Consider the following 27964-nt stretch of genomic DNA (forward strand, 5'->3'; position numbering starts at 1 on the left):
GTGATTAACTACTCTTAGGTTTCAAGTCCTATTTGTTCGTTAATTGTTAACAGCCTGATACAGTTCTCGAGGTTAGGGTCAGTGACATGTGACCTGAAGAAAGCAATACTACTGTAACTAATCCCCTTCACTATTTATAAGGCTGGTCGCAACAACATTGCTGCTTTTTTTGTGTGTCTGAGTTGACGCCTCTTTTCTTACATTTAATTCCTGCTGTGATACACGATAAGAGCTGTTTCTGCCTCCTCTTTTCATACACACACTCACGCCATGCCTAAAACATGGTGTATGATCATGTTATATTTCCATCCATCCCTGTAATAACAAGGCCGAGATCATGAATTGTACTGGACAGTTTCCTCTAATCTTCCTTCTTGCATCACAACTCTCAATCTGCAAGCCAAAGAAAGCCGACGCCACACGTTTTTCTCATTAAATTTATTTATTTAAAAGAATATGTTACAATTTATTTATAATGCTATATGACCAAGTTGCAACAAACATTTTCAGGTTATTTCATTTCATCGGCTCATTTTTCAAACATGATCCATTTCGATTCTTCTTCTTCTTCTTTTTTTTTTTGCCGAAAGTGGCTCCACGTGATTTGCTTCCATTCCCCTCGTCATTACAGGTGGCTTTGTGACTATTATCTATGCACCTTTTTGGAAAAACAAAACAAAACAAAAAAAACTTATGCTACTGAAAATACTGTAAGCAGAGGATTCCTGTTTGATACCTTATTACAATAAATTAATGAGGTGATCCATCCAGGGCAAACAGAGCAAATGCAAGAAACATGGGTGAACAAAAGGTGGAGGAAATTTGAAAAGTAAAAAAAAAGAAAAAAAAGATTTGTTTTGTGGCCCTTGGGGTGTTCTGCTTCATACATTTCAGACAACTCTGATATATACAGTGGCCTTTGTAACTGCTGCATTCAGACAAGGGATTTAGCAGCCTTGTGGTCCTCAGGATGTTTACAGATTACTGAACAGTTTACAGATGGGTGACATATGAAAAGAGAAACTGTGGGGCATTTATTTATTTTGCTGGCATGGTTTGTTTGTGCTCGGTTGCTCCCTTAGAGATAAAGCTTTTTGCAAATAAATACAAAATTCTTCAGAGTGGTCGTCTTTATCTTACGCTGACCCATCCTGTTGGGAGGAGTCTCTTAGGATGACTCCAACCATGTCAGCAGTTTGAGGAGTATGAAGGTATATATGATGTAAATCATATTGCTATGGCCTTTGCAGTCGACAACTCTATTCATCGTCTATGGGAGATTTCGGAGCGATACGGAATACGTTTTGAAATATGGTGCTCGTCTGTGTGTGGAATGTCTGTGCCAAGACATAATTTAAGCGGTTCTGGAAGCCCACAGAGGTATCAATGACACATAATGTCGATTTTTCATTCGTCACCCATCTGTAAGTATTAATGAATATTAGTAAAACACAAAGGTTAAGCAGGATTTAGAACTGAACTCTGGATAATGGCAGATCTCTAGGAGCATAGAGAAACAGAGAGAGAGAGAGAGACTGCATCTGTAATGCATGGCATTTAAATAAAGCATTAGGAGACAAACATGGCCGACATACTCCAAATGTGACATTTAAAAGGGGAAAAAATACCATTCAGCAAGGTTACATGCACAATCGATACCTCAAAAAGCAGGTGGTGGTGGGGCAACAAAAAAGAAAAACGCAGCACTGAAATGTCATCTCACTCATCATCACACAACCACACGTACAATACTAGAAGTGCAAAAACTTTTCAAGCTTTTATGCGCCTGCGCAAACCAGAATGGCAGCAACGGGTAGAAGCGACAGAATCACAAACCATAAAACAGACCTGCATGCTTTACCTTAAAAACAAAAAAGAGCAAAAACAAGCCCTCCTCTTAATGAACTGAAATGTAGCAGAAACACTCTGCTAGGAATCTCTGGTTTGTGAATAGATCATTCAGCTTAAGTCTAGTGTGAACAAACAGTCAGGTTTCATGGGATTTCTAGTGTTTAAAAGAAACAAATAAATGACATGTCACAAACACACACAGGCTACTGAATGTTAAACACAAAATAAAAAAAAAAAAACATACCTTATGCATAACACACACAAACACACACACTATACATAGCCATGAAATATTAAAGCTGCAATATGAGTTGACAGATATATTATTTTAACAGCTTCTAATAATAACAGCAGATAGTCAGCTATTTCTTTCACCAAGTCTTGAACTAGATTGTGTACCGGCTCATAACAATTGCCATTATCCTTGTGTTTGTGTGTTGGGGGAGAATAGTGCACAGTACAACTATTATGACAAACAAATATTTTTAAAATCAACTGCCTGCAATCTCTCTAATAAAAGTTAGATGCTGTTGATTTATTTATTTAAATGTATTTATGTATTTAAATGTATTTATGTATTTAAATTTATTTATTTATTTAAATTAATCTGTTTACATTTATTTATTTATCTATTTATTTATTTAAGAAACACAAACGTCATCTTTAGCTCTTCTTACTGCAAGAGTCAGACAGGAACAGTTTGCTCTGTGTGTATACCCTCAGACCCTGACATGTGTTAAAAAATTACAACCTATTAGCTAACCATTAAGACATAGAACAAGTTTTTCTGGGATGATTAATAAATTACTTACAGTCTAACAGTCATACAGACACCAGGAAAAGAAACAGAAACATGTCTAGGCTTTAACTCTACGAATATTAAAAAAACTGTAAATGCTGTCAAGTCGACTCAGGACCGATCTTCCCGGTGAAGCAGTGCTGCATGGTCTGCGTTTGCACATCTTAATACTCGCTGGTCGTTTTCAATCTTAACATAGATTTTCTAGACTTCCAGCTACGTATGCCTTAAAAAAAAAAAAAGAGAGAAAAAGACTAGGTTCAAAAAAAAAAAAACTGTTCTAAGTTCAGGCTCACATTAAATCCATCTTGCTGACCTGCCTAAGGGCATGTTTCATAAATTTCATTCATAGCTTCATTAAAAGTATTTTTTTTATTTTATTTTACTGTCGGGTTTTTGAGTCAATGGTTTCATAATACTGTTAACTGTTTTCTCCCCTTTCGAAAAAAATACCTTCACAGCAGAGGCTGAAGGACAAGCTTGAGTATTTAAAATTTTTTTTAAAAATAAATAAAAAAATAAAGAAAGATGGGGAAGAAAATAGAAAGTTAAACAGGGTGGGGGAAATATAGAGGGGAAAAATAAAAATATTTTATATATGTATATATCAATTTGTTAGAAGTAAACTAGGAAGCATCATTTAGGCATGTAAGGCTATTTTGTCTGCTTTCCCAAATTTCAGCTCAAACCGTAGTTCTTGCTTATCTGCTCTGCTTGTCCAGGTGGAAGGTGAAGATTCAAGATATTTACACATATGAATAATGTGACCGTGGTGTTCCCTCCCCTCCCCTCTCCCACAAATCTTTTGTGCTGTTACATTTTGAAGGATCATCTGGCTTCCCGTCACAGAATGCACGTATCTGTGTGTGTGTGTGTGTTAGTGTCAGGATGAAGATCTAGCACTGTGGCTTCCTGGCTGTAAGTGCACTCCTCTAACTCGGTCTTTCTTGCTCCTTTGCTTTCGTTAAAATCTTGCCGGCAAACCTGACCAAAAGTGCACGTCTGTCCTCCGTCCGTCGCATGCACGAGTCCCCAGGACCGTTCACAGTGTGGAGATTAATGTTAAGAGCCAGCGCAGCCGGGAGTGTCTGTTTTACAGGGCGTCCTGTTGGTAGTGTCCTTATGAAGTATAAAGCCAGTTAGCTGGAGTGTTAACGAAAAGCCTGGTCAGTTTCTTCTTCAAAGATTCACCTCAGAAATGTCCTCCAACTGAACGACTGAAATGAGTCCCGACGACGATCAGATGGGATGGATGAAGTGTGAAAAAGTCTTGATTCTCGTTTTTAGTTTGCTTATTTCTATTGTATTGTGAGTTTGGAGATGGGTTCTTTAGTTCTTGTTGTCCTCTGAGTGAGTGTGAGTGTGTGTGTGTTAGTGGTCAGACTGCATTGGCTGGGACTTATTATCTTCATGTTTTGAGTCTGCACTGATTTGTGTGTGTGTATGTGTGTGTCTGGTTTTGTGTTCAGGGAGTGACAATCTCCTGTCTCAGGTGCCTCCATCCCTTCTGTGCCTCAACAGCTGGAAGATATTCTGCAACAGAAAACAAGTATAAGGCCATTTTCAATAACAGCATGATTCCCAGTAGGAGTGATGCTAACTGCGCGCTGAGAGAACCCCAGGAACCTGCTTTATATCAGAGTTTGACCTCATTTAACCTCATTTGCGGCGGCGTACAAGCATACCAGAAGCCCACTTGATAAAAAATGACAAACAATCAGCAGGAAAGCACATTACAGCGATCAGCCTACATTAGAGAGATTTTAGCAAATGATGCACTTAACATGAAGAGAAAAAAAAACGATTCTAGTCAAGCGGCTTGACTCTGTATGAAAAGAGGAAAATTTGTCAGTTAAAATAATAAGCTTATACAAATAATAACAGCATATAAAATAAATCAGCAGACTATAGTGGAAAATGCATGACATCTGATTCGATAACAATGTAGAGTTAAAGGGCAGCATTAATCAAATACCAATCCTAAGCATCAAATGAGTGATTAGCATCACATGGCAATCACAACACGCGTCAAAAACACACACACACACTCTTACACACTCTCTCTCTCTCTCTCTCTCTCTCTCACACGCACACACAATACTTTAATGTTCCTGCAGACATTTTAGTATATTTGTGCTGCCCTTGCTGCTATAAACACTTTCACTTTCATTACCTCTGGTTTTAAAACGAATGCTATTAATGAATAGTGAATATGTACACTTTTATGTGGATGGTCAGAGCATACGTTTAGGTGGCTTTCTTGCCAAAGCTATTACCCTTTTGATCATAGTTGCCTGGTTTCCAAATACATTTAACAAACAGAAAAGAATAACAAGTCGAACTTGATGCCAGTGTTGTACACAGGGTTCCTCCACTACCAACCCAAAAAACCCAAAAAGGTCCTTCTTGTTACTAATTTGTATTCCAGAACTACGCTTACAATCGATTTCCAATGTGAAGTAAGCTATTTCAGACTTATGACCTTGTGGTGACCTTGAGCCTGCTAGGATCAAATCCAAAATCTAATCAATTTCTATTCACTTTATCTGGACAGATAACCCTAACCCTAATCCTAGATGGATGGATGGATGGATGGACGCACAGACACATGGATGGATGGATGGATGGATGGATGGATGGACGCACAGACACATGGATGGATGGATGGACGCACAGACACATGGACGGATGGATGGATAGATGAATGGATGCAAAAACACATGGATGGATGGATGGATGCATGGATGGAAGGAAGGAAGGACAGGCAAATGGCAAAAATCAAAATATCAGACTGTAGAACGCCTGTAAATATGAAGAAACCATGTACATCTTTCCCTCAATCATAAAATATAAAATGTAATATTAAGTAAGTAATATAAGTGAACGTCAAGTTTAGTTTTTTTTTTTTTTTTTTAATCTTTTAATGAGATAATCGATCATTCTGTGTTGAAATAATTCTCATTGAAATGTACTGCCTCTGTCACTAGGTGGAACAGAACCATCATTAGAACCTGCAGATGAACTGATATTCTTATATTATATATATCCTCTACTCTTATCATGGCTTTCCACCAGATCTTGGGGTGTGGACTGGGAGATTTGTTCATTGAGCCACAAGAGCATTAGTGAGATCAGGTGTGCAGTCAGAGGAGTTCCAGTTCACCCCAAAGGTGTTGAGTGTTGAGGTCAGGGTACTTGAGGGCTTGGTTTTCATGGTGCTGGCACTGTGAACAAAAGTATTGTCATGCTGGAACAGGTTTGGGCCTTTTAGGGGATTTTCACCCTGGCGGTTTAGACTGAAACAGTGCATGATTCACATGAAATTTGGTAAGGTGGAAATTGTCATGTGGACTTTGGCAGCGCAGCACAGTACTAAACCAGAGATGCCTGTAGGAGGTGGAGTGAGGTCGCTTGTACTGGACCTGTCTGCACTTGCTCAGGAAGTAAAAGTAACCTGCGCATGTGTTTTTAGCTGATCATTATTTCCCACGACACGTGTGGCCGGGGAATATCATGCGGCACAGAAGTGTAGTAGTACTGAGATGCCTTACTACACATAACAGCACCGAAATATTAAAAAATAATATAAAAGATGACGTGTTGATACGGTTATGTTCTCCATGTGTAGCTGTGATGCCATACAAAGCCATTCTGAGCAACTGTATGCTTCTAACTTTTAGGGAACAATCTCATATTGGTCTGATGGTCAGGTGTCTAGAATCTTAATAACTTAAAAATAAATAAATAAATTAGTCAAAAGAAAGACTAGACTTGCTGGCGGTTGAGGAAGCTCTGTTTTCTGATTGTTAAAATAGTAAGTTGATCATTTCTAATTATTTCTAATTTCAAATTTCTGAGCTCCCACTACTTCCAGGTGGAAAGCTTCCAGGCAACCAAACCATGAAGCTTTCACACTGTAGTGTCGTGATGAAGGAATATACATAAGAATACACAGCTCAGGAGAAAAGTGCGATAAGAAATGAAAAGGCAGGCTGAGCCTTACCTTACTACACATACCATCTTTACTACAGTTCTTATTGTCTTTGTCCGTCGCTTCCTCTTCAACCTGAAAACACAGCACTGCTTATTAACGTGCAACTCTACATCAGTGCAAACAGTAATGCTCTGGAAAGAGCCGCAACGTACCTCTTTCCGCCATTTCAGCTCGCAGAAGACCCGCTCGAAGCATTCATGCATGTAGTTGAACTGAGGAGGAGAGAAGCTGTTAACACTAAAAAGACACCACACACACAGGTTGGTGGGTGTGTGAGAGAAGCGACAGATTGTGTAACACTCACATATGGAGTGAAGATTTTGACCCAGCGTGGCTTCTTTTCGCCTCTTGCATACTCGAAGCAGAAAGCCATCCCCTCCTCGTCAGTGTCCCACCGCTGCATCTCACCCCACTCGAACGCTATCACCTGATTCTGGGTGCGGGTGAGACGAGAAAAGGGGAAAAAAAATACGTTCATACATTTTCTACGCGTTTGTGTTTTAAGGGCGTATACCTTTTTATTTAATTTGACACTTTTTTCCAGTTTACTTGTTTTTCTTGTGACATGCTATATTTGCAATGTCCAGTAGAAAGCCTGTAAATCAGGTTTATCAGATTTATTAACTGTCTAAATACTTTTTTAAAATTAAACTAAGCAGTGAGTGTATATACTTTTTATGCTACTTAATTTTAATTCATAATACTCTCTCTCTCTCATATATATATATATATATATATATATATATATATATATATATATATATATATATATATATATATATATATATATATATTCTCTTTTTTAAATCAACTTTACAGTTTTTTATATTACATTTTTTATTTTAAAAATAAATAAATACATCATTTATTCATAATTTATTTAATAATTTAGTTCATTCATAATTTATTTGATATGATTTATATGATATGTTTAGGAAATTAATCCTTTAAATTAATATTGATGAATATTCATGCAAATTAACAATTTGCTATTAACAATTTTCTATAAAACGTTAAGAATCTTTTTATTAATATTTGATTGACATTCTGGTTGTACTTGCTCTCCCTCACCTCTAGAGTGCCCTCTTCAGTGCAGGCATGCAGTTTGAAGTGTCGGATGCTGATGGCTGTGATAACGTGGCCCTTGCGGCGTGAGTCACAAGCACAGTGAGGAAAGATGATCTCGTTGTAGCCTTCACATGACCTCACCATACTCAGGTACTACATACAGGGTGAGAGAGAGAGAGAGATTGAGAGATTTCTCTTCACCGCCATGATAATATCCAAATTTGTGTGATCATATACACACACTCACTCACACACACTATGGACAATGTAGAAAAGCTACTCAGCCTACAAGGCATGTCTTATACAAGAGTAAACCCCCGAAGCACAGGACGAACATACAGACTCTCAGCACACAGGGTGGAGGTGGGAATTGAACCCCACCTCCGGAATCCTGTAGGTGTGAGGCAAAAAACATCACATTTCCCTTAGTAAAAATAAACTATAGTAAAATAGTTATTTACTTTAAGAAGGAATTTGGTATTCCTTGTAATCTGATCCTATATCACAGCTGTTTATACAACAATTACAGTTTTATTTGTAGGGTGTTCTTAATAACAGAAGATATAGCCACAATTCAGCTTTGTAAAAACTCTGGTCAGATCCCTAATGAGCAAGAAAACAATACATGAGACGACACGAGGAAGAGACACACAAAGATCTTCTCTTGGCTACACTGGACAGTGGGATTTTGATCATTTCTTAAGGCCAAATTAATACATTTTTGTGATATTTATTCACTTTCAATCCCTCACTTGCTTCTCAAGTTAGTTGATTGTTTAAAAGAAAAATAGTGTTAGTGCTTATACCAAAGAGCAAGCTAGCTAGGAAACCTATGCCTACCGTCTTTTTAAAAATTTCATGGGTCTTTTAATCTGTAATGCAGTACAATGGGATTGTCTTTGTCGAAAAAAGAAGCACAAGATAATGCCTTCAAATATCTTGTGCTGTGAAAAAAGGACCCTACCTTGAGTCTTAGCGCATAAATCGTGGAGTACTGAGATTTGGGTAAAATGTTGCCCAAAATATATGAGACACCTAATCGAATCACAGTGAGTCGAATGGAGTGGATCTGTTTCAAGTTACGTCTGTGAAACTGTAATATAAAACGCTGAGGTGCAAGCAGTGCTAACAAGCAAATCCTAGCAGGCAGAGGAGCAGACGCGGAATATTACCACAGAGACCACAGCGTATGAGCATCTGTCGGTGGAGGAGACGACTCCAAGCTATTAACAGAAGTGTTCGGATTTAGAAACATGATTTGGCTGCAGTCACGTCGAGCAAAATAAACTGTTTACAGATAGAGTGAAAACATGCTGACTTATGTGTTTAATTGTAGATCAGTATGGTATAAAAATTGACACAGACAAAACACTTCCTGCTCTGTACTTTAATTAACTGAATGTTGTTATTTTAAGTGTAACATCATGATTTTTGGAGACGACGTGTGTGTGTGTGTGTGTGTGTGTGTGTGCATGTGCCTGTGTGTTTAACAACAATAAAAGAAAAATCAAGGCAAACAACTTATAATTAAAAGCTCCTCCATTTTTTCACCTTGTCTTTGTTCTTCTTTGTTTCGTACTGGCTCACAAGACCGAGGATTGTGAAATTATAAGTCAAAGTTGATAAGGTCAAAGCAACCTGCTTGACAACAAATGTGTCTTTCTTTTCCTGCTCCCTTTCCCCTGCTGTGATTACGCTTTTCTGTCAGGAGTGTTTTATTCCTTCCCTTAGCTCAAAAAGCAGTAAAGTTGTTTTCCCTAATTTGTTCTTGTTATACTGATTTTAAAAAAAGACTCAAACACAATTCTTAAAAAAGCTGCAAACATTCACCGATGTGCAAGAAGGCAACACTATCGGACGGTCGCTGTAAATTGTTATTAATCTCTCTTCTGGGAAACACACCGAACAGGCGTAACATTATGACCACCTGCCTAATATTCTGGTGGTCCGGCTTTTGCTGCCAAAACAGCCCTGACCCGTCATGCACTGTGTATTCTGACACCTTTCTATCAGAACCAGCATTAACTTCAACAATTTGAGCAACTGTAGCTCGTCTGTTGGATCGGATCACACGGGCCAGCTTTCACTCTCCACATGCCCTCATGACCCTGTCGTCAGTTCACCACTGTTCCTTCCTTGGACCACTTTTGATAGATACTGACCACTGCAGACCGGGAACACCCCACAAGAGCTGCAGTTTTGGAGATGCTCTGATCCAGTGGTCTAGCCATCACAATTTATTAAAATTATTTACAACATTTATTAACAACATTTTGCAGATTTGGCAAAGTGTATGACCTCAATGGTATGTATTAGTAGGACTGCTGTACTTACAAAAGGACAGCACAAAGACCTCGAGGAAAGTAACCTGAATTACTCTTACTCTATTGCTCCAGTGTTGGCAAGAAATGCAGTAGGGTGGAGGAAAGAAAAAATGCTGTGTTAGTCTTTTGAGAATGAAACAGCTGACTACAATCAGGGTAATGTACAAGGCCATTACTTTGCCAGCATTACATGGGTAGCATTTTAATTTGAATTGCACTGTTTGAAAACCGAGAACACAGCAGATTGATTTTGATTAGAATAATGTAAAGGTACTGAGGCTTGTTATGTGTTTTCTGAGTGCTTTTCTGTCATTAAAATGTATATCATGTAGTGCTATTATAGATATTATATAGGAAAATTTAGGTTATACTGCAAATGCATTATGCTTCTTCTTCTTCTGGCTTTTCCCTTCAGGGGTGGCCACAGCGAATCATCTCTCTCCACCTATCCCTATCTTCTGCATCCTCAACACTTATACCTACTAGCTTCATATCTTCATTTATTACATCCATATACCTCCTCTTTGGCCTTCCTATTTGCCTCCTGCCTGGCAGCTCCATGTCCAACATTCTCCTACCAATATACTCACTCTCCCTCCATCTTAATCTGGCCTCCCTAACTTTGTCCCCTAAATGTCCAACATGAGCCGTCCCCCGATGTACTCATTCCTAATCCTGTCCAACCTTGTCACTCCCAAAGAGAACCTCAATATCTTCAGCTCTGCTACCTCTAGCTCTGACTCCGGTCTCTTCCTCAGGGACACTGCCTCTAAACCATACAGCATGGCTGGTCTCACCAGTCTTGTACACCTTCCCCTTGATTCTCGCCGATATTTTTCTATCACACAGAACTCCTGACACCTTTCTCCACCCATTCCAACCTGCCAGCACTCGCTTCTTTACCTCTTTCCCACGCTGTCCATTACTCTGGACTGTTGACCCCAAGTACTTAACCTCCTGTACCTTCTTCACCTCTTTACCCTGGAATCTTACTGTTCCACTTCCCTCCGTTTCATTCACACACATGTACTCACTCTGACATACTTCTCTGTTACTCCTGACTTCCTCATACAGTGCCACAGCTCTTCTCTTGGCACCCTGTCATACACTTTCTATATTATTATTATTATTATTATTATTATTATTATTATTATTACCTTAAGGTACTTGTGAGTATTTGCTATTTCACATAAATAAATTATAATAATGCATTAATTTGTCAGCAGTTCTGTCTTGCATGAGGTTTGTAGAGGCATTTGCTACATGCTATGCAAAGTAGGATTGTGTACACACACAAAGTTGTTGAGACTCACCATGGTAACCTTCCTCTGTTCAGCCAGTTTCTGGAGCTGGTATGATTTCTCCTCTGCTTTAATAAACCCCCTCTTCACATCATCCAGTGCCTAAGAGGAAAAACAGAGTCTCACACATACGCGATACAACCGAAAGCCTTGTACAGACACTCAACTAGACACAGACACACACCTACACCTACCTGGTGAAAGCAGTAGTTGATGGCGAGCTCGTTGTCGTTCAGCAAGATCTCCTCCTCGGTGGTGAAGAGCCACTTGCGCAGAGTGAGGCAGGTACCCGGAACGGCCGATGTGTAGTTCTGCACGTAGAGCTTATGCGGGAACTCATTCGGAGCCAACTTCCGCACTGAGATGAAGAGCATAGGAACAAAAGATGATGTTAAACCACTTCCCTGATACAGGACATTTTGAGTAAACCCCTTTTTGTCTTGTAGTTTGGTATAATATTCATAATGGATTAGTCTTCATCTAGTCATCATCTAGTCTTTCCTATTCATCATATAACTCAGTAAGGCCACACATTTTAGCACAACCAAGAAGTTTGTAGTCTAGTGCAAGTCTATAGTGGCCACGCCTCTAATACAGATAAAGCATCACTGTGGCACATAAAGTGCTTGAGATCAGAAAAGGTCGAAAAATTAGAAAAGCATTAATGCACATTTGCCAACCTCATAAATCAAAATAATATACACATATTCACTAAGTACCATAATAATACTATGCATTAAGATGTACATACTGTGCTAACAAAAGTCAGCTTTCGGACTGGACAATTAGTTTATTAGCTAGTTGACTTATTTTGGTTTATGAGTTAAAACGGTTGGCGAATGTGCTTCATTGCTTTTCTAATTTTTCGACCTGTTCTGATTTTGACAGGTACAAGCTCCAACCTGCTACCTGTTCTCAGGTTTTGGTTACATGGATAACTTCACTGATTTAGAATTACATAATAACATGCTGTTAATTAGTTAGTTGCATCTTATAGTATAGTCTCTATATTTCAGCTCTCAAAGTCTTCTTCATTCAGTAAAACCTTCACCCATGTGCCATGGAGGTTATTGGTGATGTTACTGACTATTGTTTCTGGGAGGTTTTTTCACAGCTTTCACAATGTTTCTATCATCAACTGCTGTTATTTCCCTTGGCTGACCTGTTCAGTATATGTTTGTTAGCAGGTTTCCTTCTTTTTCAGGACATTCCAAATTGTTGTATTAGCTACGCACAATCCTTGCGCAATTGTTCTGATATCCTGTTTCAAAATGGCTTGCTTTTCTCCCATAGACAGCTCTCTGGTCTAAATGTTGGCTTAAGCTTTTCAACAACAAATGCAGTCTTCATAGACTGAAGGCTAAAACCAAGAATAGATGTTCAGGGCCATTTATTGCTGGAACAGGACACACCGAGGTTAGACTGGCTGCCTTGATACAAAACGCCCTAGGTTCTGTTGTACATGTAGATGTAAATACCTGGAAATAAAACCTGAAAATCTCTCTTCTCAAAACAAATGAATTGTCCCTGCTGCTCCTCAGAGGGGACTGTATATATTAACTGATAAATAGGATGATTAATTCTAAAGGGGACTGCATTTTGTGTTGATTTAGTAGTATCTTCTAGAATAGAATAGTTAGAATATTAAAGAATATTATAATATTATTATAGTTATAATATATAGAATATAGTTAGAATATTAAAGTGCACTATTTGCCATTAATTTCTTTCTTTTTTTTTTTGCAAACAGATCATCTGCAAAGCAGCGTCGATTTGTCTGAGGTTTATTTACAAAGCAAATCAGAAACATTGAGAAGATTTTAACGCCGAAACTGTGAAAACTAAACCGTCTGCCTGGCCAGCCTGATCCGCTGTGATTATTCTGCATGCCAGGGATCTGATGAGTGTCATTATTTTTATTAAACATTATCAAAAACTCTCACCACTGGGACCTTCAAAACTGTTCATTTAAATAACAGATGTACTAAACAATAGTATATTTGTATACATATAAACATTGAGAAGGATACAGTATTCAAATATCAGCCAAACCCTGCATATTACTTCCCACAATCCCTTGCTTTGTTTACAATGGAGCAGTCAATGAACCGGCCATGACCTTGCTGGCTCTCATTGTTCGAGTTGAAAGCCTGGCCGCTAGTGCCCGCTAACAATGAAATACTATGCGAGTAACTTGCACGTGGAGCTGCTTTATTGCTACTTTACACATATTTACACAGAGCACAGTCCAGGACCTTGGCCTGGACTTCAACGTTTGATACCATAAAATTGCGTTCGGAATTGTTTTGACATAAATACTAGACAGCAGTAATGCCACTCTACAAAGTCCCAAGGGTAATCTGGTTACCTTGGCTGTGTTATTAGGAACGTTTCTGAGGTAGTGATCAGCTAATCAGCGAAAAACTGCAGCAGAAGAACGATCACTTCTTCATTTCAATCTGAATTATGTTTAGCTGATTTGCTCAGCCTGCTCCCTACCTCTACACTGTCTGTGTTCATCATTTGATCTTGAACCAAGTGCAGAATTCCGTCCACTCAATCATAGCACTAAAAAATGTCCGATGATGTTCTCCTAGAACAGAGAAATCTGAAGGAGTCACACTTACCAAATGAGTGATTAATGACTTCAAAGAGAGCAAAATAACTGGCGGTAATACTGTCCATCCCAACCTTCATCACCACGGCCTGAGACACAGAGAGCATTCGTGTGAGAGAGAGATAGTGACTGAGAAAAAGTCATGAAAAATTATGCATTGGCTGGCTTTTAAAATGTAATATTAAGGCTCTGCTTCTGTTAAACTCACACCAGGCATTTTATAAGGAGCACAAATAATAATAAAAATAATACATGATTTCTGCTTATGTAAACACTGCTTTCAGAGACTTCTGAGATTTGTTTGGATGATTTCTTGGGATGATTTATAAGCTTCTGTGTCACTTATGCCTAAAGCCAGCTCTCAAATAAAATACCTTGGAATATCGCACTATTTTTCTTTCAGCTCAGAACTACTCAAAATCAGAGATAATGTTTCACATGTTTTTGTTACATTTTGCACTTCACTGGTGCTGCGTATTCATATTCACATTGTTTGTCTGAGGATTTGGCGATCAAAATTAACCAACTTTTAACCATATAAATTTACACTGGCTGATATGATCAAAATCTGCAGTGTTAATAATTATAAAAAAAAAATTAAATAATAAGAGAGATCATTTTGCCTTTTTCTTTTTTTGGTTCTGCCCTGAATCCGCTATTAACCATAATCCAGTTCAAAAGTTTACACAGGCTTGATTACTGTGTGCAGCTAAATGATGTTATAATCCATCTTTTCCCACTGAGGATAGCCGAGAGACTCAAACACAACTGTTTTAAAAGCTTGAACATTCACTGATGTTCAAGAAGGCAACATAATAGGTTTAGAGCCAGGGGGGGTGTAAACATTTGAATAAGTATGTTCAGGAGCATCAGTGAATGTTTGCAGCTTTCATACTTGTTGTGTTTGAGTCTCTCAGCTGTGCTCAGTGAGAAAAGCTGGAGCTCAAAATCATAGAAAGGGTTCAAATAAGCAGAAGATGCTGGGAAAAGCAAATAATGTGCAGGAGCTGGAGGGTTTTTCTGAAGAACAGTGCGCAGTTTAACTGCTCAGGACAAGCAGTGGACTCATGAAAAACTCACACAGCCACAGAACATGTGTATGGAAAATTTCAAACTGGTTTGTTTAGAATGTACTAGATGTGAACTTCAATTTTTATTTTTGCTCTTATTATTTATTTATTATTATTTAATTATGAGCACTTTGGATATTTTGTAAGGTGCATGTAAAGTTATGACCCCAACTGTAGGTTAGACTAGGTTATTAATCTTGGTGTATTAACAGTTTCAACATCTAAAACTACTGACTGCCAGTAGAGTGACTACACTCCCCTTCCATCATTTGCTTATGCTTTGTTTATCAGATTAGTTAAAACCTGGATGAATTACAGTGAGGGAAAAAATTATTTCATCCCCTGCTGATTTTGTACGTTTGCCCACTGACAAAGAAATGATCAGTCTGTAATTTTAATGGTAGGTTTATCTGAACAGTGAGAGACAGAATAACAACAAAAAAATCCCAATCACCATGGTGCAGAACTGTGAAGCCTGATGTGTCTCATATTAAAAAGCAAAAAAGTGAGCATGTAATCTGGTTTCCTCTCTGGTCTACATGGCAGTGTTGTGCTGCTCTATGCAGTACCTGGTACACCTGGTCTGTAGTGCAGTTCTTTCGAACTCGGACGGTTACTGTGGTTTTATCTGGCATGGCTATCCTCAACTCCACGTCGGAGACTCCATTATAGTTCTGAGAGAGAGAGAGAGAGAGAGAGAGATCGATCAGAGAGAAATCTGAGGTGGTGATTCATGAGCAGGCTGTTAGAGAAGAACTCTTCTAACTTCAGATCACCTTGAGGACATGAGAAACCAAGCTAAATGACAATAAATTAGGAAAATGGGTGGAGGGTACAGAAAAGCACATTTGAAACTTGCCTCACTACCAAGAAGAAAGTAATAAACACAACGACGCCTTACGCAGCATAGCTCACAGACAGCATTAAAAGCAAAAATACAAATCATATTTCATTAAAACGAACAAAGGAGGAACAAACATGCATTTTTACTCGCAGAACACTTCCACAAACCTTACAATAAATCAGCAAATCATCAGTAGAAGCATTTCTCTGATGTGTTAGAATTACAGATCATGTTAACAGGAAATAAACAATGAGTTTTCAACTCTTCCTTGATCTTGTTTTAGATTGGACCGGAAGGGCCATTCTAGCACATTCCATGTCGCTTGTTGTCTTCTTGCAGACTGAATAAGGTTTTCCTTTAGGACTGACCTAAATGATCCAATCCATCTTGCTCTTAACCCTGTCCTGGTTCTCAGTCCCTGCTGATGGAAAGCATTGGCACAATTTGATGCTACCGCCACCATGTTTTACTATTTGGATGGTGTTTTCACGCTCATGAAAAGTTGTGCCTTTCCCTATTATACTGGTGGTATCCTTTACCCTTAGTACATTTAAGGCACATGTGTCACTTGGAAATGTGAATATAGTGTACCTAAGATTTAAATGGACAGTAATTTGTTCTTAGAGTAAAGTTTTAAAAGGTAAATGGCACAGGCAAATGATACAAACTAAATGCACACAAGATTTACCCTTGTTAGGTTCAGTTAAGCACTTTTCTTCAGGTTTGGTCTCATCAGACTACTGAATATTTTTCCATGTCCTAATTATTACATTTACATTACATGTGCTAGCTGAGTCTTCAGCACGCCTTTTGTTCAATTTTATAATGATTTTTCCTTTTTTAAAAAAATAATGGCTTTCTTCTCAGTTTGCACAGTGTCTGAGCTATGTTTGTCCTGAAAACAGCTTTTCATCATTTGATGATTTCTCTAGCTCTTTCAGAGTTACCCTTGACTTCCTGGTTGCTGCTCTGACTAATGCCTCTTTACACACTCATTGGCATTTTGGTAAACGGTCTCCTGTACGCACAGCTGGAAAAAGCTGTATTTTGTCTGAGCTGTGTTCAAAATACGTTTTTTTCTTAAAATTACAAAAATATATTATTGTTAAAAGGAGAAAAAGTATCTGGGTACTGAAAAACAACCTGTATTAAAAGCCTACATGATGGTGTTTCGGGGCTGGTCATAACCATGTAATGAATATTGCATGTGCTGTGTTTTTATTTGACTTACCTCGTCTGATTCAGACAAGAATTCCTGCATTATATCACTCTCACCAATCACTCGCACAGAACACACTGTGAAAAGAAAAACATGGGAGAATGTAAATGTGTTTTTCTCTGCTTCACATTAAACGTAACAGAGCATGGGGTGATAACAATATGTCCATGCTCATGTAATAACATCCCTTGGCTTATCTGTCATCTGTCACAAAATCTTACCCAAAGAAAGTGACAGACAGATTTGACTAATAGAATATTTTTAATATTTCAGTGTTTTCAGATTTTTATAACATTTTTTTTTTATGTTAATATGAACTTTTAATATAGTTTTAAGTAAGAAACTGCATAGGGATTTTCTGTGCCATAAACAGAACCAGAACCATCATACAATCTATATCACATTTATTTTGTCCCTGAAAATGTCCCTTCTATCAGACACAAACAATATGTTAGTTTAGTTAAAGACTGAATCTGTTTTTTTTCTAGGACTGACCTACATGTAACTCCATCGATCTTGCCCTCAGTCCTGACTAGTTTGTCAGTCCTTAAGGATAAGCACTGACACAACATGACACTACCACCGGCATGCTTCACCTGCTGTAGGAAAGATGCTCTGACATGCTCTGAAAAATGTGTACTAAGCTGTGCATTTGTGTAGTAAAGAGTTAAGACACAAACATGGACTGTAATTAGTTTTAAAAAGCTTTAAAGCATTTTGTGCAGATTTATAGGTTAATATTACATACTATAGGTTTAAAAAAGTGCATTCTTAAGAGAACCACTTCAGGAAGTGACCAGATACAATACCCTTTCTTCTAAAAATAAGATAAATATTTAATGTTTAGTTACCTCTTTCTAGATATTCCTCCAGTCCCCTCCTTCGGGCGTCCAGCTGCTGCTCAGACAGAGAGAAAGGCCATTTCCCAGGTAGCTTGGGGAAAGTAAAAGTGGCAAACTCCCTCTTAAGGTTTTGATGCAGAATGGCGAACTCCCTGTAGCGCTTGGAGCAGAGCTGTCTGCCAGCCATGTACACATTATACACCTAGAGCAACCACAGACACAGAGAAAAAGAGCTTAAAGCAAATGAGGGGTTCAGGGATTTAAAGGCATTTACGCACAGACATCTATAAGAACATGTTTAAGTTAACACATTGTATAGGGTCTTCCCCCAAAATGCAATATATCCATCAGAAACAACAGAATTTAAGTTGCTCGTTTTTAAACCTTTGTTAAAATTTGAAAAACAATGAACAGCAATATATGCTTTTAGGATTTGGAGTATGAAATTTTTCAAAATTACTGCAGATTTGGGCCGAGACGCATCGTGTGACATCGTCGCAACATTCAGCTAAAGCCTTCTTCCAGTAACATGAGCTGAACATGAGTACAGAGATTATAGAAAGTCATTTCATGTGTCTTCAAGGATTCTTGAAGGAGTTTAAAAGAAGAATTCTGTGCTTGCAATTTCAACAATTCACACAGTTTTCTGCCAAGAAAGAAAAGAAAAGAAAAGAAAACCTCCGCAAGTCGCATCTCAAATTTCGAAAAAAGTCAAGCATTTTTGGCTGCAACAATCACATAAAAACTCTGGAGAGAGACTGTATAACAGTCAAGGTTTGAGAACAGGAACTAATATCTCTCTGGAACATTCCACAACAGTAAAGCATTAAAATGTGTGATTTGCTGTACAGAGATAAATTATTGTAATCACTGACAAGTCTCTGTGCTTTATGCAGAATAACAGACTCCTGACCATGACTACCAACACACCTAAATCAGATACTAAATGTTGTATAATCCATAAATGAAGTCTGTACCATGAAACATATAAGGAATGTGTTCTGTTATAGGAAAATAATCAAAGGTGCAGTAACGTGATGCTGTCCAACTTGAAGCTGAGTCACTTGGTGATCTGTTATTGATCTGGATATCTTTTTTTTTTTCCCCAGGACAGATCCATGAGCTATGATGCTTTCACTTTTTTCCCCTTGTTGGTTGGACTATTTTGCTGAGATATCAAGCAGAGCAACAAGACTAATTTCCCTACTGGTGTAAATACAACACTAGAAGGAAACAACCTCAAAGTAAAAGGATGAACGAGTCATTCATTTTTTTTTATAGCACTTTATTGAATTGTACAGCTGAGGAGTGGAGGCCTGTTAAAATGTCGTTCAGTGCAGTCTTTCCGGCACTATTCAGCCGTGTAGTTATTTTGCTTCAATGCGAGGAGGAAGTGGTAAAGTTTAGGAACTGCATACTTATGTTCGTGTGGAAAATCCCTCATGATGCTACTTGATTTACAAATTCATGAGAGAAACTCGCAATCTCCGCTTCTGCAATGTTACAAGGAGACGCATTCACACAGGCCGCGTTTTCTCCGTCCATCTGCCTCTGCTAAACATGCGCACTACACCACAGTTAGTGTTTGACTTTTAACACCATCCCATGCTTCCATCCGACCTACTCAAGGGTCTGTTTTGACCACCAGCCTCTTGGATTTTCTAGACTAGCAAATACTTTTGAATATACGGTCAGAGGTTTCAATTTGAGATGCAAGCTCAGTGATGACACTCACAATGACAGTGGACACTGTTTCTAACATAATAAAAATTTTACAGTAGAGATATATTATGGATCTTGAATGCTTTGAAATGCCTGACTGGATCTTGGTCAAGAGCCAGGCTTTGCAGGGGTCACAAATGTCATAAGATTATCTGGAACTCCTGAAACATTAAATTCTGGCTTGAGGAGCAAAACATACACTATATTGCCAAAAGTATTCGCTCACCCATCCAAATAATCAGAATCAGGTGTTCCAATCACTTCCATGGCCACAGGTGTATAAAATCAAGCACCTAGGCATGCAGACTGTTTTTACAAACATTTGTGAAAGAATGGGTCGCTCTCAGGAGCTCAGTGAATTCCAGCGTGGAACTGTGATAGGATGGCACCTGTGCAACAAATCCAGTCGTGAAATTTCCTCGCTCCTAAATATTCCACAGTCAACTGTCAGCTGTATTATAAGAACGTGAAAGTGTTTGGGAACGACAGCAACTCAGCCACGAAGTGGTAGGCCACGTAAACTGACGGAGCGGGGTCAGCGGATGCTGAGGCGCATAGTGCGAAGAGGTCGCCAACTTTCTGCAGAGTCAATCGCTACAGACCTCCAAACTTCATGTGGCCTTCAGATTAGCTCAAGAACAGTGCGCAGAGAGCCTCATGGAATGGGTTTCCATGGCCGAGCAGCTGCATCCAAGCCATACATCACCAAGTGCAATGCAAAGCGTCGGATGCAGTGGTGTAAAGCACGCCGCCACTGGACTCTAGAGCAGTGGAGACACGTTCTCTGGAGTGACGAATCGCGCTTCTCCATCTGGCAATCTGATGGACGAGTCTGGGTTTGGCGGTTGCCAGGAGAACGGTACTTGTACTTGAACTGTACTTGTCTGACTGCATTGTGCCAAGTTTGGTGGAGGGGGGATTATGGTGTGGGGTTGTTTTTCAGGAGCTGGGCTTGGCCCCTTAGTTCCAGTGAAAGGAACTCTGAATGCTTCAGCATACCAAGACATTTTGGACAATTCCATGCTCCCAACTTTGTGGGAACAGTTTGGAGCTGGCCCCTTCCTCTTCCAACATGACTGTGGACCAGTGCACAAAGCAAGGTCCATAAAGACATGGATGACAGAGTCTGGTGTGGATGAACTTGACTGGCCTGCACAGAGTCCTGACCTCAACCCGATAGAACACCTTTGGGATGAATTAGAGCGGAGACTGAGAGCCAGGCCTTCTGTCCAACATCAGTGTGTGACCTCACAAATGCGCTTCTGGAAGAATGGTCAAAAATTCCCATAAACACACTCCTAAACCTTGTGGACAGCCCTCCCAGAAGAGTTGAAACTGTTATAGCTGCAAAGGGTGGACCGACATCATATTGAACCCTATGGATTAGGAAAGGGATGTCACTTAAGTTCATATGCGAGTCAAGGCAGGTGAGCGAATACTTTTGGCAATATAGTGTATTTATTATCACAATCCACACAACCCGCTCTCTTTCAGGCCAACAATTTCTTTATTATTAATTAAAAAGTATGCTGTGTGGCTCTTCATCAATTTATAGTTAAGTTTAATTTCCTGGAATGTCCAGAAAAATTATTTAGCATGGGTTAGGGTTCAGGTCATCGATCCTGAAGACTGTTCATGTGACTTGTACAAAGTCAAAGAAGCTTTATTGTCATTTTAACCACATATAGCTTATGCAGTACACAGTGAAATGAAACAACGTTCCTCCTAGACCAGAGGTTCTACACACAACAAAGACAAAGTACAGGTGATGCGGACAAATGTAGAGCTAATCGTTGTTTAGGAAAGTGCGGTGTGGGGATACTGAAAATCAAAATACAGTACGGCTGGAGGGAGGAACGAGTCTGGCCAATCAGAATGTCCCATTGGCTACCGGCTATGCGTACAGTTGGGGAAAGGGGAATTCTCCGGCATCCCAGTTCTTCGTGTGTCACTGTCTCGAGTGTTTGGTTTTGTGCTGTGTACACTGATTTTACGGTCTTTCTGCAAGCCCTATTATGTCGCCCAAATGCCCTGCACCTTCTAAGGCTTCTGGCAAAGATCATACATACATACATACATACATACATACATACAGTACTCACTATAAATGTGATACTTTACCCATAATTCATCTCGCTATATGCTTGCAAATGTTTTGTGTGTGTGTTTAAAGAGTGCGGGAGGGTCATTAATGGCTTAAACAATAAAAATAAAGCATTTGGGGGTGGCGTCCGTGTATCATGGGTTTGGAATGTAACCCCCATGATAAATGGGGAACTACTGTACTCCTAAACTGATATTTCTTTTAAGAAAAACAAAAAACATTATCATGGTGAAAACATACGAATGGCAACAGCGGTGCATATTATTATATATCTGCTATCATATCCTCCACACATGCTATGAAGATGACCCAGTGCATGCACTCACCACAAACTTCTCGCCATTCTGCTCCACGTGTTTATAGGTGGGCACGGAGATGGGCACGGCCTGCTTGTCGCTGTAGTCATAGCAGGACTGTGACGAGCCATCGTCTCCCGGGTCCAGGCTGTCCGTCTCTGGCTGAGGGACGGAGAGGACGGCGAGGACGAGTTCCCTCTCTCCAGCTCGTATCAGATCCACCACCTGTTTGTGCGTGGCTCCCTCCACGTTCACGCCGTTCCTACAAAGATGGAGGAAAGGGGCGGAGCTGTGAGTGGAAAGCTGAAGTGTGGCGTGGATCATCAGTATTTCTGGAATATTTGTACAAGTGAGCCAGAAACAGATCCTTTCAACTTTAAGGCTAATTTCCGTCCAGACTTCCTGGCTAACTCTGGAGTAACAGCGGAAGGGGAGTGAAAATCAGATGCTGCTTTATGTACAGTTTTGTTGATTTTATAGTCTAATCTACATTTCCTACAGAAGTGTGTCCATCCTTCCTTTAAATCCGGGGTGGGTGAGGTCAAACTCCTTTTTGGTTGAGGGCTGGATCAAAAAAAATATGTGCAGAGCCCTTGTGCAGAACTTTAGTTAAAACAAACTACTGGCAACCACATTAATATCAAGTATACAATAAAATTTACTAAAACAATTCAATTTCCATTTCCATATGTGTATAGCTCTTCTAACATTAGACACTCGCAAAGCAGCTTTACAAAAATATATAAATAGTCGCAAAAACATTCACTTTACAACACACAATTTATTCAACATTAGTACAACAGGTTAGGCATTAGGCATTACCTAATATAGTGTGAAGTCCAAAAACAGACATAGAATGGAAATCGACTAATCGGACATTAAAACGAATAAATTTATGGCCGCAATCTGATGTAAAATGAGTCAGGACGCTGTTGGATTTCAGTGTGTGAGGTTTGTTTTTTTTTACGTCTGTTGAAATTAACCTTCACACAGAATTAAAATGAACACAGATTTTTTAGTGGTTAAGATAAACACCTTAAAATTTTTTTGAAACAAGCACAGACAGCAAAACCATGTACCTTGAAGATGTTTTTAGTTGTTTTAGGTAAAAACAAACGAACAAACAAATAAAAAAAAACCCTACAAATTCTTAAAAATGTCTACCTTCATATGAGCCATTAAGCACCACTGTGAAGTGTGATATGACAAAGAAATTCAATGCATGGTACCACATGAGAGGTTTTGATTCATGACAAGTCATGTCAGACTTCGTGGATGAGCTCCATCATTTGGAGATCATGCGCTTGGGCTGATGTCCTGTTCGGAAGATTAGCCATGACCACCTGCCTCATATAACTGACCATGTATTGAACGTTTAATCTCTGAGAAAGTGAAACGAGGGTTTAGGCTGAGTGAGATTTGATACACTGGTCATGGATATCCACTGGATTATTATTATGGATTTCTCCTAAATAGTCATTTGGGTTTGATGACAAACAAGTGGGACAGAGGGTGGTATGTTAAAACGGCTAAACTCGTAGAGGTGGAGACTTAAAGCCTGTGGCTTATGGTCATTCACCTAACAACTGACAGCACAAGAAGCCAAAGTAGGGGCAATTAAGCATGTTTTTATTTCTACTATAGTATGAAGTATAGTTTAGTATTCTACTATGACATAGTTCAGCTTCCTAATAAAGGCCGGCTTACATGATTAACAGGTTGTTATTCTGTCCTGTGACTGAATCTAATCATAGAAATGTTGAATGGTTTTGCTAAAAGTTGTTACCCAGACCTGCTGTTTTCCTATCCTGCATAATAGTGTCACTGACAGTTGTCTAACTTCCGCCTACGAGTTTAAGCTTGGCCATTCAACATCTTTTTCTCTGGCTCTTCGAGGCAGGGCAAAGAGCAACCTGAAGAGAGATCAACTATTACACATACATCAGCAAAGTCACACACTCTCTCTCTCAAACCCACACACACACACACACACTCACACACACACACAATCTCTTCCTCTCACATATGCACAAGTACAAAAAAGCTGAGCTGAGCAAAACACTTCCTCATTTAGCATCCATCGAGAACAGTTAATGTTTCACGCTGGCCCGCTGTTATGCAATACAGAAACAAAGAGAGGGAAGCATGTAAATTACAGTGCGTCCTTCACACTTTTGCTGTCTAAATCAGTCACATTAGTCACACACACAAACACACACACAGACAGAATGCTCACACACATCATTAGCGCTTTCTTAGTTCAGAATAAAACCTTTCACGATTTTCATCATATTAAGAGCTGTAATGTTGTAATTTGCTATAAATGTCTGATCAAACAATTTCAAGATACTTGTAAATGTTTTCACAAAACGGATGGATGTCGTCCACGTTACGAACAAGTCGAATGGAGTGGACAAGGACACTTCTGGTTAGTAGCATGTATGCAGCAAGAGAACGGTCAGTTCTCGAAGTTGATATGTTGGAAGCAGGAAAAATGGGCAGTAAGGTTCTGAGTGATTGAAAATCAAATTGTGATAGATGACAAAGTCACAGCATCTACCCAACAGATGCCAAAACCTTCCACAGTGCAAAAATGTTTCAGGAATGTTCTGAGGACCATGACAAAGAGTTCAAGGTGTTGACTTGGCCTCTAAATTCTCCAGTTGTCAATCTGACTGAGCATCCTTGGGATGTGCTGGACAAACAAGTCTTCAAACAAGAGATCCATGAAGGATCTCACAATTTACAGAAGTTAATGGATCTGCTTCTGCTTATGTCTTGGTGTCAGACACTATGGCACAACTCTAACCCTAGACACAATATGGGTTTAATGTTATGGCCGATCGTTGATTCTGAAAAACGTAAGAAGGAAGCCACTTTATAAAAACTATATTTGACCAGGCTGTGACCTGTTTGGATTGATTACAAAATCAGTTCATCTGCTAGTAATGATAATTTCATACAAATCCTACAAACATTCAACTCATTCTTCAGATAACATGTTAACCAAAATCTTAGGTGGACACAAAAGATGGGCAGATGGATGGACAGATACACAGATGGACCTCGAGGCGCTGAAGGTGAAGGTGTAAGTAACATCTCTGTGTGACCAACAGGAAGAAAGCTGTTGAAGAAAAACGGTTTGAGATATATGACCTTGACCCTGTTTGGATTGATTGGAAAATCTAATCAGTTCATCTGTTGGTTAGAGTCAAACATTCAACCACTCCTTCTTGAGATATTGTGCTTGAGATGAGCCAATTATTAAGCCGGGGGTGGGGGGTATATCAAATACTAGTTATTTGTGGGGTTTTTTGTGGAAATCTACCTGAAATGAAGCAAAGTGCAAGCACAGGATTCTTCTGTTAAACTCCTACCAGTGAAGACACATATGTAATGATTTTCTACGATCACTGCACTCATGTTTGGATGCACATGAAAGAATCATGAGTTAAGCACCACTGTGGATTCTGGGCTTTGGCAGAACACGTGTTGTGATGATGTCACATGTCTTGGCCCAAATCTGTGTTAATTGTGAAAGAAAAAAAAGCAAGAAGCTCTAAATATCGCAGCATTTTCTTGATTTGGCATTCATTTCTGCGATCACAAGATTTCACAAATTCCACAGGGACTGATTTAGGTATGGAAAATTGAACATTTAATCTTTACTTTTAATAAACTTTTGAACTTTCTCTGGCCATTTTGGTGCGAAAGAGGCTAGATCTTCCAACTACAACTGAGATGACTCCCTCAGTGACTGATTTGTCCATCCCTGAAATCCCATCAGGAGTTTACTATAGTTATTGTATGGCCTATTTTTCTTTCTTTCTTTGCTCAGATATCCAACATTCCCAGCTGAGACACTGATACCAACACCGAAACTGGATTCTGGACTGTTGCCATCTCTTCTGACATATACCTACATACTTCAGTGTGCTGTCACAGGGTTTAGCTGTTGCTCCAATGAAATTCTTCTCACACAGCATATCACAGGGAGTTTTATTACACAACCTCCACCGTTTCATCATAGCGAGAGGATTGAATCGAGTGTACGAGACGAAGGAATTCGGGCCTGGCTGGACTAAAATATGAGATACTAATAATCATTTAGAACCGACTCAAAATCAGAGCCAGCTCAGGAACACAAAGGGCTTTTCACACTTGAAAGAGTTTATAGTAAACTGGGGAAACAGAATCTTGGGTTTTTTCACGATTCACACCGCTCATACATTACAAGGGATTAACAACTAATCCTGGCTTCTTCATAATCTGATGTCCATTCCTAAACCCTGGCTTAAAAGTTATTACTCGCATGTTTTCAGTGTCAACAACCATAATTGGATAAATGACCACTTTAAATAACGGCGTTCGTTGATATCCAACATCCGCTAATATTTCGGTCAGTTACTTAAATACTCGTATCTCTGACTGCCATCCAGTTTGTCCTGAACAGACATTTCAGAAAAGTGAAATAAATCCCTCTTTGCTTTAACTGATGCGTTTTCTGTCACCATTTGACATCATTATTATTTTCTCTCCACTGTTTACACAACACACAAGGTTTCTGTGACTGTGCAAAGCATGTGATGTGAGGCACAGAAGTGCTGTTCAATTTCTGTCTGTTGCTAAGCATCTAACCGTAACATTCTATCACTGCATTGTTTCACGCTGTACACAAAAGCCATGTTAACTCTGCTATAGAGATGTGTCTCATATCCCCATGGAAAAAAATGGTTCTAACCTCCCTTCTATATTAGTGTGAAACGTTCTTCTACCTACATCACTAAACAGGATATGGTATGTGGTTACTGAAAATAATCTTTGTTGTAAAGAGTGGTGTAATGGTGTTACAACCATGATGTTGATTGTTTTCTGATAAAAGTGTTTTATTCCTCTTACACCACAGCTCCACTTCTGGTATAATACTACCATTATACACTGAGCAGCCATAACATTATGAGCACTGACAGGTGAAGTGAATAACACTGACCTCATCAGGGCACCGGTTAGTGGGTGGGATATATCAGGCAGCAAGTGAACATTTTGTCCTCAATGCTGATGTGTTAGAAGCAGGAAAAATGGATAAGTGATCAGAGCATCTCCAAATCTGCATCTCTTGTGGGGTGTTCCCGGTCTGCAGTGGTCATTATCTATCAAAAGTGGTCCAAGGAAGGAACAGTGGTGAACCGGTGACAGGGTCATGGGCGGACAAAGCTCATTGATGGACGTGGAGAGTGAAGGCTGGCCGAGTGATCCGATCCAACAGACAAGCAGTTGCTCAAATTGCTGAGGAAATAAATGCTGGTTTTAATAGAAAGGTGTCAGAACACACAGTGGATGATGGGTCAGGGCTGTTTTGGCAGCAAAAGGGGGACCAACACAATATTAGGCAGTTGGTCATAATGTTATGCCTGATTGGTGTAGCTTTGAAGATATGAGAATAACCAAACTTTTGAGACAGGACAGTGGCAAAGTGACCATTTACAATTCAATTCAGTTCAGTTTTATTTGTACTGACATCCTTCTTTCTTCTCTGATGTACCCATCACTCTGGAACAGGGTACCTTTTTTCAATGCTCCAGAGTCCAATCTTTCTTCTCCCTAGCAGTCTTTTTTTCCCAATAAGCCTCACTGATAAGTGTTTTTCTTAAGGCTACACAGCTGTTTAGTCCCAATCCCATGATTCCCTCCACACTGTGCACATGGAAATGCTCTTACTTTCATTATTAAACATAGCTGTGAGTTCTACTGTTGTTTATTTTTTTTTAACTGAGCTCCGTTCACAATCATTCAAGATTTTTTCCGACCGCATTTCTTCCTCGGAGATGATGGTTCACCAAAATCCTTGCAGTTTTCATTAAGGCGCTGGACAGTTAACCCAATTTTAGTCGTTTCAGTAACCATTGTGTGATC

The 27964-nt window shown here is 39.3% G+C and overlaps 1 protein-coding gene across 2 annotated transcripts in view; it reads right to left on the reverse strand.

Annotated features, from left to right (window-relative positions):
• Positions 1-423: 423 nt before the first annotated feature.
• snx27b (sorting nexin 27b) overlaps positions 424-27964 on the reverse strand; it is a 34382-nt gene continuing 6841 nt past the window's right edge. Inside the window, exons 2-13 of one of the 2 annotated variants that reach the window (XM_058394304.1) lie at positions 22082-22313; positions 17939-18131; positions 17100-17164; positions 15594-15698; positions 13965-14043; positions 11532-11695; positions 11350-11439; positions 7716-7865; positions 6949-7077; positions 6797-6856; positions 6654-6716; positions 424-4183 (exon numbers count right to left, since the gene is read on the reverse strand). In XM_058394304.1, coding sequence (XP_058250287.1) covers positions 4139-4183; positions 6654-6716; positions 6797-6856; positions 6949-7077; positions 7716-7865; positions 11350-11439; positions 11532-11695; positions 13965-14043; positions 15594-15698; positions 17100-17164; positions 17939-18131; positions 22082-22313 — 1375 coding nt within the window. In that variant the 3' untranslated portion in view covers positions 424-4138. The remainder of the gene's footprint in view (positions 4184-6653; positions 6717-6796; positions 6857-6948; positions 7078-7715; positions 7866-11349; positions 11440-11531; positions 11696-13964; positions 14044-15593; positions 15699-17099; positions 17165-17938; positions 18132-22081; positions 22314-27964) is intronic. The other variant, XM_058394295.1, reaches the window with a different exon arrangement.

The sequence above is a fragment of the Hemibagrus wyckioides genome, linkage group LG01, assembly GCF_019097595.1.
Source record: "Hemibagrus wyckioides isolate EC202008001 linkage group LG01, SWU_Hwy_1.0, whole genome shotgun sequence".
NCBI lineage: Eukaryota > Metazoa > Chordata > Actinopteri > Siluriformes > Bagridae > Hemibagrus > Hemibagrus wyckioides.